The 12,367-nt window shown below is 49.9% G+C and overlaps 2 protein-coding genes across 2 annotated transcripts; one reads left to right on the top strand and one right to left on the bottom strand.

Moving 5' to 3' along the window:
* Positions 1 to 4,059: 4,059 nt before the first annotated feature.
* CTHT_0072580 (uncharacterized protein) lies at positions 4,060 to 4,809 on the bottom strand (the record flags this gene model as incomplete). The annotated part of the gene is made up of 3 exons (XM_006697454.1): positions 4,060 to 4,447; positions 4,558 to 4,633; positions 4,806 to 4,809. The coding sequence occupies 3 exons, from the start codon at positions 4,807 to 4,809 to the stop codon at positions 4,060 to 4,062; spliced, it is 468 nt and encodes a 155-aa protein (XP_006697517.1).
* Positions 4,810 to 7,187: 2,378 nt separating this feature from the next.
* On the top strand, positions 7,188 to 10,199 carry CTHT_0072570 (uncharacterized protein; the record flags this gene model as incomplete). The annotated part of the gene is made up of 2 exons (XM_006697453.1): positions 7,188 to 7,855; positions 8,015 to 10,199. 2 exons carry the CDS (start codon positions 7,188 to 7,190, stop codon positions 10,197 to 10,199), a joined length of 2,853 nt encoding a protein of 950 aa, XP_006697516.1.
* Positions 10,200 to 12,367: the final 2,168 nt, after the last annotated feature.

Below are 12,367 nucleotides of genomic sequence, written 5' to 3'. Positions count from 1 at the left end.
TTGGGCGATGGCTTGCAGAGGCCTCAGGCCACGGTGACTTCGTGGAGTACCACGTGCGGTTTAAACACCCTCCGGGGGCGTTCAAGGAGTGCCCCTGCGGCCAACTGGTGTCTAAAAGCCACTTCTTTTTCACTCATAACGTTTAACGACCCGCTAGCAGAAGGACCTATCGTAGGGCCTTCCGGTTCTCCTTTCGACTGTTCCAATCTAGAACCTGCCAGACCGAGCTCCTGGATCAAGCGTTCGACGCGGCCATAGGACAACCCATTCCGACCTTAGGCCCCCTCGTTACCCCTTTCGCGTGCGGGTCCAACGCCGCGAGGACAGGGAGCCCGACATTGACTCGGAGGAGTCGGTATCGAAGTTAGAGATCCAAATCCCACTTGCTCTGCGGGATTAGGTCTTGCCCCTCCCCAGCCGTTGCCTTTCCCGCACAGGTGTTTCTCCTCTCGGGGTTTCCCCCCAGTATGGAATGTATATAGTATTGTAGCTATTGCTCGCCATCGTCGTGAGCACGATCCACCGCCCCCAGGGGTGAAGCCGGTCGAAAATATAATCCAATCTAATCCAATACAGCGCAACAAAGTTCCCAGTAGTTGTTCCCAAGACTCATGCCCGAATAATGAAGAAGCCAATCCATCAAATCCTTGTCATATTGCCACAGTCGAGGGAACTTAACAAGGCAAGGTGTGCTCAGGCACATATGATGTTAATGAAGATTATTCCAGTGAGGTTCTATCCCGACAGGATAGATTACAGCCTGTTGTATGGGTTTTCCCATTACTTGGGTATTCCTAGGGAACTAAAACTGTGCATTATGTGTGGTAAATCATAGTAAGCAAGCTGATGTGCACTCTTGGCATGCCATTCGCTGAGTCTTATCGTTTGACTACCTACCTCACCATGTATAGGCAGGTGAATATCTTCCACTGTCTCGGGTAGTACATCCCGGGTCCCACGAAGCGCTTACTATTAACGCTCTGATCCAAAGGCGCGTCCAACTGCCATAACTAGCCCAATCGCTCGCTTTTGAACACTCTTTGCACACTTTGACCTTGTTGGAGCTGGTAGTTTCGAAATAGTGCAACATTCTTCGATCCTCCCCTTCTGCTCAATACCAAAGCTTCGATAACCGGTTTTCCAAGCTCTCATCCCTCAAAATACTTTCAGCACCCACTTACGCGGACGGCTGTATTAGAAATCAGGATGATACTATCGAAATGCTCGAAACTGCACAGGAAAATCCACAATAGTTATGGAATTTAGATCCTGTTACAAAGGAGCCTATCCATGCCCAAACGTAGTCTAGCTCCTAACAAGATGACTTGATTTCATATGGAGACGTCAAAGTCTGGTGCACATGTCCAGACCCTGCAATGGACATTCGCTTTGTTCACGACTTAATGGGAAACTACCGAGCAACATAGACGCATCCAAACCGACAGATCCTTTGGCCGAAAGAGTTCCTTCCACAACGTCTCGGCAATATCAGAATTGCGTCGTTTCACTGCAACTCGAACATTGTTGGACCACACAGAAATGAGAGTAGTTTTTGTTGCTCACAGCCTGGGAGGGCTTGTTGTCAGATATGCGATTTATTATTCCGGGGCTCAAATATTGACCGTCCTGGCGTGGAACATAACTATAACTCCACAGCTGGAGTGGTTTTCTTTGGCATCCCTCACCAGGGATTCTAGGCTGTAAACTGAGTGAAACTACCGGCAAAGGCCCTTGAAATTCTTAACATGGCCAATATAAACTTGCTGGACCTCTTGCCCCCCTTCCCCCCAATGAGAAGGATCTAAGGCGCATTCAACAGTAGTTCATTCAGGTTGTACGAGCAGTCAGGGTGAGTCAGCAGCGAATCTTCCAGGTTGTCTTATTGTTTCATTCATTAAAAGGCATACAAGGAACGTTGTGAGCAAGGCTCTTGTCCCACGTGAGTCAGCGGTATATCCTGGGAGAAGAGAAATTTGTCAGTCATAAAACCATAGGACTTATGATAATCGAGCTCAATGGAATATTACATGTTAGAACAACAATAATCTAGGCAAAAATGCTTTACTGAAGCCACCGTTTTGACGGGTCACAGCATGATGACCAACTTTATTCGTTATGTAGTTGATGCCAATCACCACAACATGGGAAGTTTGACTATGAACAGCATCTTGGAAATAGTAGGCCATATCAGATAGCCAATGTTTTGCTGAGCGAATTCGACCAAGTCAAAGACAGAGCTGCGGAAGATAGGTGGAGAGAGGTCGCGGATGGTACGGCCGAGCTTATTCTTGTATCATAATTACATGGCCTGAGCCAGTCTTCCCATTGACCCAAGAAGTAATATATGGCTAAAACCGCTCTATAAAGTAGAGATATGCCAGTCTCTGGTCAGAAGAAATGGAGCACAAGCGCAAGGACCTCGAGCATTCCGCCGCATCCGGGACATGGGCATAGATCTTTGATCGCCAACAATACCAGGAATGGGTCAAAAATGACTACAGGTGCCTCTGGATCAAGGGAAAATCTGGCTACAAAAGTCCACCGTCACTCATAGAATTCTCTATCACATGCAAAAATCAACTTTCTTCGTTTGTGTGTTCTTCTTTCACCACCGTGAGAGCCCACTGCAGAAGTCACACATTGGCATGTATCGCTCGTTGCTGTACCAGCTCCTTACACAGGACCCCATAGCTGCTCCAGATACGCTGCTGTTTACTATTAAGGGGAAAGAATTCAAACTCTCTTATTTCTGGTGGCATTACATTGATCTGGAAAATTACTTTTGGTCCTTTGTATGACTAGCCTCAAGAAAAGAAATGATGTCTGAATATTTCTCGATGCCCTTGAATTAAATGAACGGTGAAGGCATCGAAAAGTATGCATACATGAACCTGAAGAGATACCACGAGATAAACCAACCCTGCAAACATCTCCTAATTTGGACCACTGAACATAAGCGTTATTAAAGAGGGAGATGTGACAATTTTACAACCTCCTGAGATGGATTCAGAGGTAGTGACCAGGTTGTAGAACTAGAGGGACTGGGGTCCTCATAACGGAGAATATGAAGTTCACTGCGGTCACCAGTTGTTGGTTGGCAACTGTTTCTAACAGGAGACTATCTGTTTGAATCACGCATTTGCTTTGCATATTGCAACTACCCGAAACGCAGGGTGAAACATACAGACTCTATTCAGGTTCATAAGTTCAACCAGAATGACATTGAAACTTACCTATGCAAGGAAATCGGATAAAACCTGTCTAAGGAGCCTCTAAACTCTATCATCAGAAAAGCTAAATGAGTGTTTCTCTGGGAGCGCCTAGTATCACAACTGGTAACACTAGGAGGGTTATGGGCTATCATCTAACCCATTTGGCCCATTGTCGATCCCTGCCTGCATCAGACCAAGTCCCCCGTTACAGTTGCACCATGCCGTACAGAAGAGAGGGGGTGACGACTGCGTCGAAAATGTTGGGGCCTGCCGATGGGGGGAAGCCCCGAAGGCTCGTATTGGATAGGCGTTTGACCAGATCTACTACCGAGGCCATCGCCAATGCCTTGGAGCAGCTTGGGTTGCAGGGCTGAACTTGGGGTCTAGCAAGATTCCTAGCCACTTACTGGACTTGCTGAGGGAGAGGGACACTCCCTCGACCTGAGTCGAGATTCTCGCGGGTTCTATCATACTTCGCTTCGCCTCGCCCAGGCCCCGCGGGGAGGAATATAAAGGACTCCGTCTTGTTTGAGTCGGTCTTAAGGACGAGCCCCCGGGCCTTGGCGCATAGTTGGCTGACCTTAAGGGAGGTATGATGGGCCGATTGAATCGGGTGCTTGCTCCATGACAATTACGCATGGTCGTCCATGTACATAAACGAGGACCCTGTTGTGAGGGGGTTATGATTGGTAGGGAGTATAGGACGAACAAGATTGGGGACCATGGGGACCCTTGCGGAAGGCCAGTGTCCGACTGAAAAGTAGATTGCACCCATCGGAAGGAGAAGCGGCGATCCTGGCAGAAGTCGGCTGCTGCCTCACACAGCCAGCGTGGCCAGTCTGATCCGTCAGGACTTCGCGGAGGATCGGCGGTTGGACCGAGGGGTATGCCGAGTCCACATCCAGGGTGACCAAGAGCCATGGTAGCCTTGCCTCGACATGGTCTCCGCGTCGTACACAAGCGCCTGGACGAGGTTCAGCGCGGACCTGGATGGAACAGCCCCCGCAACGTCCCCGGCGATGGCCCGGGCAGCTGGGCGCATGAGCTCCCAAGTATGTCTGAAAAACGCCAGGGGCACACCGTCGAGGCCGGGTGTGTTTGAAGCAGCTCCGAGGATGGCATTCTTGATCTCGGCATCGCTGGGCGGGTCAGCGAGCTTCGCTGCCCAGTCGAAGGAAGACGAGTGCCGGGCCAAACCGGACGAGGGCTCTCTTGGGCCCTTGCGGGCGGAAGGCCTAAGTAGCGAGGTCAGCTGCCATTCACTCCGTGTCTGAGATCACCCTCCCGTCCACGACCAAGACAGTCGTCTGAATGGCCGATGCACCATCTCAGTATCTTGCCTCACTCCACCGGGGTCGAGGCCGAGGCAACCCTCTCCCTATAGAAGTTCAGCCTGGCCTCCTTGTAAAGCTTGCAATAGACTATGGGGTCTGTTAGCTGCAAGTGACCATGGTGTGGTCACCGCTGACCTACCTGGTCAGCCCCGGCTCCACTGAGGTCAGGTACACACTTGACCTTATATAAGAGCCATGCTCATCCACCCTCCTCACGCGTGTGTCGTTTAGAAGGTAGAGTATTGTTATTCTGTGGCACCCATTGTGCTGGACAGATTCCCTCAGGGCCGCGTGTCCTGTAGGGCAACGCCCAAGTAAATACTCCCATCCACATCACCACTTTCTTTTACATGCAACAGGGTCGATCCCCCCAGCCGTGGCCAGCACCTCCGACAACCAGAGGGGCGCTCTTCGTGTGTCTGCCGGGGCGGGTCGAAAAACAGCCGGCAATCCCGGTAAGGGTATCAAACACATCCCATGCGAACTGTTCGAGCTCCTTCCGGGAGTCAAAATTAGCCGGGGCTGGGAGAAGGAGGGACCTCAGTAGATGGGCCGCCTCCTCGAAACAAGCCTTAGTGGGACGTTTGGGTGGGCACAAGCGGCTTGGGGGCGGCTGGGCATCGAAACGACCAGCGCGCGGCGATCAGAGGCCCGGGTGGGCGAACTCTGCTAAGGCTCGGGCCAGGTCGAGGGTGAGGTCGATGACTCCGCCACCGCGGCGTGTTGGGCCCTCCAGGTTGATGATGTGCAGTTTCGTCTCTATTCTTTACAGGAAGCAATGTTTTCTTCCTTTTGAAGAAGATGTTCAGGTCAAAATTGACCTCAACTGTGTATCCGTCGAGGCAGAGGAATCAGTGTCCTGTTGTGGGTACTATCGAACTTGAGAGTGAGGCTCAAAGACATGACGAAGGAGGATATGGTCAGTCCATCAATTATCTACAATACACCAGGATCTTCACCATAAAACTGCTATCTGTTGTTTCCATCAGCTGTTGACGACCAATGCAATCAGTGGGACGTTTTCCATTGTGATATCTGCATATACAGCTGCGAGATAGGTTGGAGGGCTGTGTTTTGATGCTGATGCTGCTGCAACGACAGGCAGTAGTTGTAATGGATGCGGCATACATCAAACAACTTGGAGAGAGCTGGAGAGCAAAAGGAAGATGACGACTGTTAGTGTCACTCTTGCAAAATCAAAAACCCATGACAAATTGCCACATCAGACTAAAAGATCAATTCGAACTTCCCATTCACTCGCCCTTCACCAGAACAGAAACCTAGCAAGCAATCCCTAACCTAAAACTCAAAGCCACTCTGGCATATAGGTCCACACTTCATAATAAACCTTTGTGTAGCCTAGCAATGTATAGAACCTGAAAAATCCGAGTCACAGACAGGAGATTCTCACCAGCAGCTCTGGCATACCTGATGGGCCACTGCAATCTGAAAAGACTAGATGGTCAGTGATGCTGGTAAATATTCCAGAATGTGCGTATTAACACGACCATTATGGCGCAGTCATCTTGTTGACCAGTGAGGCTCCGTTAGTAGGTAACAACAGGCTGGCAGGCTAGCTGAGACGAACAACGCAGCAGCACCATATATATCTCTTGGCCTCTGGCGTGGGCATCATGATCGATACAGAGACTACACGTTTAAAACAGCAGTTTGCCTGATACGGAAGGACCGTGAAGTCAGATCTTTTTGAGGCTCAATTAACTAGTGTCAGTTGACAGTTGACTTGGATGTTGAGGTGAATGTGGGGGGAGGTTGACGCCTGCGCTTATCTTGGTCCCATCTTATCGATAATAGGTGAACGGAGGCTTGTGCAGCGAGGACAACCAGCCACAGCCACAACTTCTCGTCCATTGCTTGACTCGGGTACCAAGCGATTAAGTGCTCAAATGTCAACAATTACAAAGTAGAAAGTTTATCACCAGCTATCATATAATTGCAAGAATGAGGTCAAGATTATCTAAACAGTTTTCTGATCTTGATTTGTTTGTCACCTTTTGATTGCCCCGTCTTCCCGACCACTGCCTGACGCACATCAATGATGTCACCCACAGTTAGCGACTGCTACAACACGAGTGGGTCCACCCAATCGTGTCTTTGTTTCCTGCTACCTGGTCCCCGAAATTCCGACCACTCTTCCCAGCGCAATACCACTGATCTTTATCCTCAACCTCGTCGTCCATTTTCTCGCGCCTGCGCAGTTTTCCATTCTCACCGCGCTGGCGCATCTTTACAGATCTATCTACTTTAATTGCGTCTGTTGATCACGCGCTTGTCTCGCGCTTCCGCGCTGCGTATATAAATTTAACCAATTCTTACCCTCGCTCCCTGCGCCTTCGCTCTGCTGGCCTCCATTGCGCTCATTCGCGCATGCTTTCTCGCGCCAGCTGTCCTGCACGTGGTCTCACTATTCTTCTTCATTTTCTCGCGTTTGCGCTCTCTCACGCTCGTCGTTGGATATTCCACACTACTAAATCCCATGTGGCTCACCTCTTCAGCGCTTCGAGTAAGTGTCATTTGAGACTTCCTACTATTTTCTTTCTCCACGCTAATATCTCTGTCGCTTGGCTAGACTTGCAATTATCCTTAATAGCGCGTGCGTTATCCGCAAGCTTCTGACACAATGCCGCCCAAAAAACAACCCGCGGCGGTCCCTCCGGACCAAAAGACCTTCACCGTCATCCCCATGCCAATAAGCATTCAACAGCTCATGTCACGTCCCCATGATGGCAAAGATAGCCATCCTCCCATGACATCTAAACAGGCACAGAAACTATATCGCCAGAAGAATCGCCAGCCTCGGATGTCCAAGGAGGAGCAGCGGCGGCTTGAGCGACTTGAGCAAGAAAGAATTAGGAAGGAGTTAGAGCAAGAAAAGAGGCTGAACAGAGCCCAATTCCTGCGGGAGAAGAAAAAACAGCAAGAACAAGCAAAGTTGCTGGAGAGGAAGCGCCAGGGCTTGCCACTGGTTGATCCTCGCCCGAGCCAGAATGTGATAACAAAGTTCATCAGGGGTCCTGTCGTGGGCCAGAAGCGCGACGCTTCAGGTTCAATCGTTAACCATAATAATGAGTCCCACACAGAGATGGAGCTGGATGGTGCGGAGAATCAAGAGGATGAAATGGAGGAGTACAGAGCACGTAAGCGCCTACGCCTCGAGGCTTTAGATAATAATCACCAGGGTAATGACGCTTTTAATGCCACTGAGGACAATAACTTTCGAGCGCTTCGCATGCTACCGCCGTCCAGCCGAGGTCAGCACTCCGGCCCAGCCCCTGGTGGTCTCCAGAGGTAAGGCTTCGCTGCCCTGTCAATCCTTCGAAATTAACGCTGACGGACCCCAGTCAATCAAAGTCCCGGGTACTTCTGCACCTTCCTGAAGCCATGGAGTATCGTGTCCAGAGGTAAGACACCTCTGACCTCCTTTTGAGACACTCCTGACAATTATAGTTCTATTACCTCCCAGGAGCTTAAAACGGTCGCCGCTGGGGTTTCTACGTTACAGAATGTGGTTGAGGGGACTACACAGAGCAACACAATCGTACCTGCAACCTCACACAAAGCTACCACTACTACGGCACAGAACATCTACACTTCTCTCAATCCACAGCTTGCTGCTCAATCCGTCACAAATCAGTCTGTCCGTAAGACTGCCAACCCTGAGCAGCGAGTGCAGCAATTATCTGGATTAGAATGTGACTCTGTCAGTAACATCAAGTCGACCATGCGCTCTTCTCCCTCACGGGATAATTCTCATCCTGCACAGCAATTTCTCAATGCGCGTTCATCTATGCAGCATCCTCTCCAGCCTAGGTACACGCGCTCTGGTATCCAAAAACCAAATCATTCTCCCTCTTATGTTCCGTCGCCTCTTCGCAAGTCTCTCGAGCCTCAGACCCCCACCAGCACTCAATTGTTCTTGATGACGCACGCGGATGAGTTCCTCCTCTCAGCTTCTCAGGAAGCTCGGGAGCTTGCAGGTGGTGATTATGTACCAGAGCAGCCTAAGCCGGCTCAGATACCCGCTCTGGTCAAGCAATCTGGTTTCCGTACGAAGCCCTCTCTTGTTCAGCAACTTCAGATACACACAGTTTCCAAGACGGCGCCTCAGCAGTTTGTTCCCCACCAGCAGCTACAAAAGCCAGTAACACTCAAGAATGCAGCGCCAAAGCCCTCCTCCGCTCAGACGCCTGGTCCTGTCCAGAACGCTGCTTCAGTTAGACAGCCACCAAATCCTGCACCTGTCAAGCCCATGGCTCAACAGCCAGTCATTTCGCGCAAACAAATTAATCGGTTTGCTGCCACAAGAATTCAGAGCAATCGGGTTGTTTCTTTTCTGGCTCCACTGCCAAAGCCTGCCCCAGCGGCTCCCGCGCCCCTTAATTCCAAGCCCAAACTCATCGAAGAGACTGCTGCGGACGTGATTGCCAACATATCCTTTCAAGACATCATGTCCACCCAGGAAGAGCGAGAGCTAGAGGGGGCGAGCAGGAAGGATGCTAAAGTCACCAAACTGCTCAATGAGCTCTCTTTCTTCTCTACTCAAGACCTCTTTATATCGACTCAAGAGGCCAGCGATCTAGAGCGGCCGGCTCCAATCAAGGCTAAGAGCGTTAAGGAGCTCGTCGCCGCGGAGGAGCTGAAGCTGATGTCGTCTGACTTTCGGGATATCGAGGGCTCAGGGAAATTGGGGAAGCATGCTAATGGTGTTACAGAGCCCAAGACTGCCTCCTTTTGCACGCAGGATGTTACCCTCACCTCGTCGGACCTACAGGATATCGAAGCACCTGCAGCTGCTCAGACCAGCATCTCGAAAAGCGCTATCGAGGTTGTTCCTGCCAACAGGCCTAGCGTCCAGGCCGTGGCGGCGGACTCCGATTCGGAGATTAAGGACATCCCGTCGCCTGTCCGCCCCAAGCCATGCCGATCTTTGGAAATCAAACCTCCTCCCTTTATCATTAGAAATATAAATCAACCCAGCGCTGGCACCCCACATGGATCTTCTAACCTCAGGCTGCTCCACAGCTTTCTTCCGCCTTCGCACCGCACTACTTCTCCGAAGGGCGATCAGGCAGCAGCTATCAAGAAGCCGGTCAGATGCCCGTTGGAGGATATCGAGGATCCTGAGTCCGATAAGGAAAACGGTGTCCTCGACAAGAACGACAACAAGGAGGGCGCGAAGGACAAAGAGAAGAAGGCAGATTCTACAACCCCTCCTCCACGCCGAGAGAAACGCCGCTTCTTTACACCCAGCGGCAACGGCATCCGACTGCTGATGACCATCAGCAGGAACAAGAAGGCTAAAGAGCAAGAGATAGAGAGAAGGCGTGTGCAGGAGATGAGGGAGAGGTGGGCTCAGGCCACTGCTTCGAATAGCAACAACACCAACGCCACTAATACTACCGGGTCGAGCTGCGATCATAACACTATCGCCAACAGCAAAAACAACACGAGCGGCAAGTTGGAAGCCCAAATCATCCCCTGCTCTCCCCCAAAACAGATCACGGCTGTCCCTCCTGTTTCGAGCCGGCGGCGTGCGTCACCCACCGTTCACCCTCAACTTTCATCATCACAGTCCACGGACTATGGAGATCCGAACTTGGATGATGAAGATTTCGTTTTGTTGGGTATTTGATCGAAGATGAAACGTCTTGTTTTGATCGAAGAAGATGAAACGTCTTGTTTTCATTTGCTTGCTTGCATTGCATTTGCGTTTATATTTGGATGATACCCCTGCATTATGGTTTTCATTGTTAGAGAGTTTGGGTTTAGGTTTGGGGGATTAAGACAGAGTAATTGGAGTTTACTATAGCATTACATCGACGTTTGAGACTACTCTAGAAGGATTAGGTATCTGTTGAAATGGTTACGAGTATGGGTATGGCTTTACGTGACATGACTTTTAGGACTTACAGCATGGTTAAAGGGCATCATAGGTTATCAGTTCTGGCATTACAAATCAGAGGGTCACATTGGCATGCCGCTTTATGGGTATGACAAAGGCATAGACGATAGACATTACAGGGCTTATCCTCGTTGATTCTTCGTCCACTGTATATACCCTTTACCCTGGGGGGGTCTGACTAAATACCTGATAACGTAAAGCTGATCAACCTAATGGATATGGCCAGCATAAATTGCTGGTGCGGAATGTATGAGACAAGCGTGATTTTACTACCTTGACAAGCTATATGAGTTTCTGGCAAGCTTTTAATTCAATTTTATCTAACTTGACACTTGCAGCCCCGCTGTAACAGTGTGTGATTTAACGGAGCCCTGGTAGCGACTAAACGGCATATACCTTTTCTTGGTTGGAGAACGTTGACCGTTAAGTCTTACGCCAAGGTAAACGAACAAATACCGTTTTTACGGAGCTTGAAACGGAGATAACGGTAACTTTCGCCCCAGAACTGGCTGCTGCCTCTGCAACTTGCATCAACAGAGTACTGGAGCTGCAGACTGCTTAAACTGACTTGCTGGCCCCTACCCAAGTCACAACGAGGTTACTTCACCAGGCCCTCCGAAAGGCTGCATAGCTAGTTATGCCGGAGATATGGCTGCTGTTCGAGACCCAGGATGTACAGTCCTGTATCACAATGTTACCTGTAGGCTCTAGGACTTGATGTTGTGAAGAAAGTCGGGAAGGGGAATTGTGTGAATAGATGAAGTTGGAGACCTACCAAAGGGGTAGGTGGGTCTAGAGTCCCTGACTACCTACTAACGGCTGTGTGTATGCATGATTTTCGACCACTATCTACTCTTATCTAAGTACTCGGTCGTACCCAAGGCGACGGCGGGAAATAGGTTGCTAAAGTACATTACGCGGGAGAAAACCTTTTTATTCGGGGAAACCCCGTGCGTAGCTTCTACCCGCTGACCCCAAGCGGGAGAAGTCGGGGTTAAGCTGATTAAAGACCAGGGAAATGCGAAGTGGAGGGAGCCTATCCGAACCGACGATCTGCCGGGCCACAGCCAGTTTTTACCAGGCGCAACGCACCCCAACTGTGCCATCGCTTCAGATCCAAGAGTATTTGGGAAGGAGGGATGCCAAATTCAATGAAGCTATCTACGGAACCAATTTCACTTGGAGACTACAGTGAATCAAATCAGCAGACACGCGAAACTGTTGTAAAAAGCTACACCAGAGAATTTTGTCCTTCAATATTGAAAGGATAATGAAGATATAATGCGTTACTATGTTGTACCTCACACATACGATCTCCAATGGGTGGATTGAATATGAGTCGCGCCACTTAACACTGAGCATCAAGGCACCCTCCATTTCGGAACCGTTCGGGTCATTCTAACTTATAGGGATGCGTCTATGGAGAATCAGAGTACAAGAACTCTGCTGCCGGTGTGAAGCATACTAAGCTTATGACTCAGCCTGAATCTGGACCGTCATCATGTCAGGTTGGTTGGGCATACATCAGACCCTCTTCTGAACGGCCTCCTGGCTTGTTGTCCCCAAAGGCCTTTAGGGTCTGCAGCAAAAAAAGCAAATACTTGAAAGGCACTTATGGTTGATAAGCCTACGGGAGCCTTTCAATTTATCTGGCTACATTGGTTTCTGCGACTGTAGTCTGGCTCCTGACTGAGGTCTCTTTCCACTGAGTCTCATCACAGCGTTGGCCCTTCTCTGCATCTTTTTCTCCTTGTAAAAATTCCTTGCCATCTCTAAAATCCCTCTCGAATACTTCTCTGTTACGCCCCATTGTACTCTTACAAAAGCATCAAGGGTATCACTATGGTTGATCTTATTTGCGTCATCGGCATTGGCCGGCCAGCTCTTGAAGTATACCT

The sequence above is a fragment of the Thermochaetoides thermophila genome, assembly GCF_000221225.1.
Source record: "Thermochaetoides thermophila DSM 1495 unplaced genomic scaffold scf7180000011822, whole genome shotgun sequence".
NCBI classification, from domain to species: Eukaryota; Fungi; Ascomycota; class Sordariomycetes; order Sordariales; family Chaetomiaceae; genus Thermochaetoides; species Thermochaetoides thermophila.
This window is presented reverse-complemented; position numbering and strand designations above follow the sequence as displayed.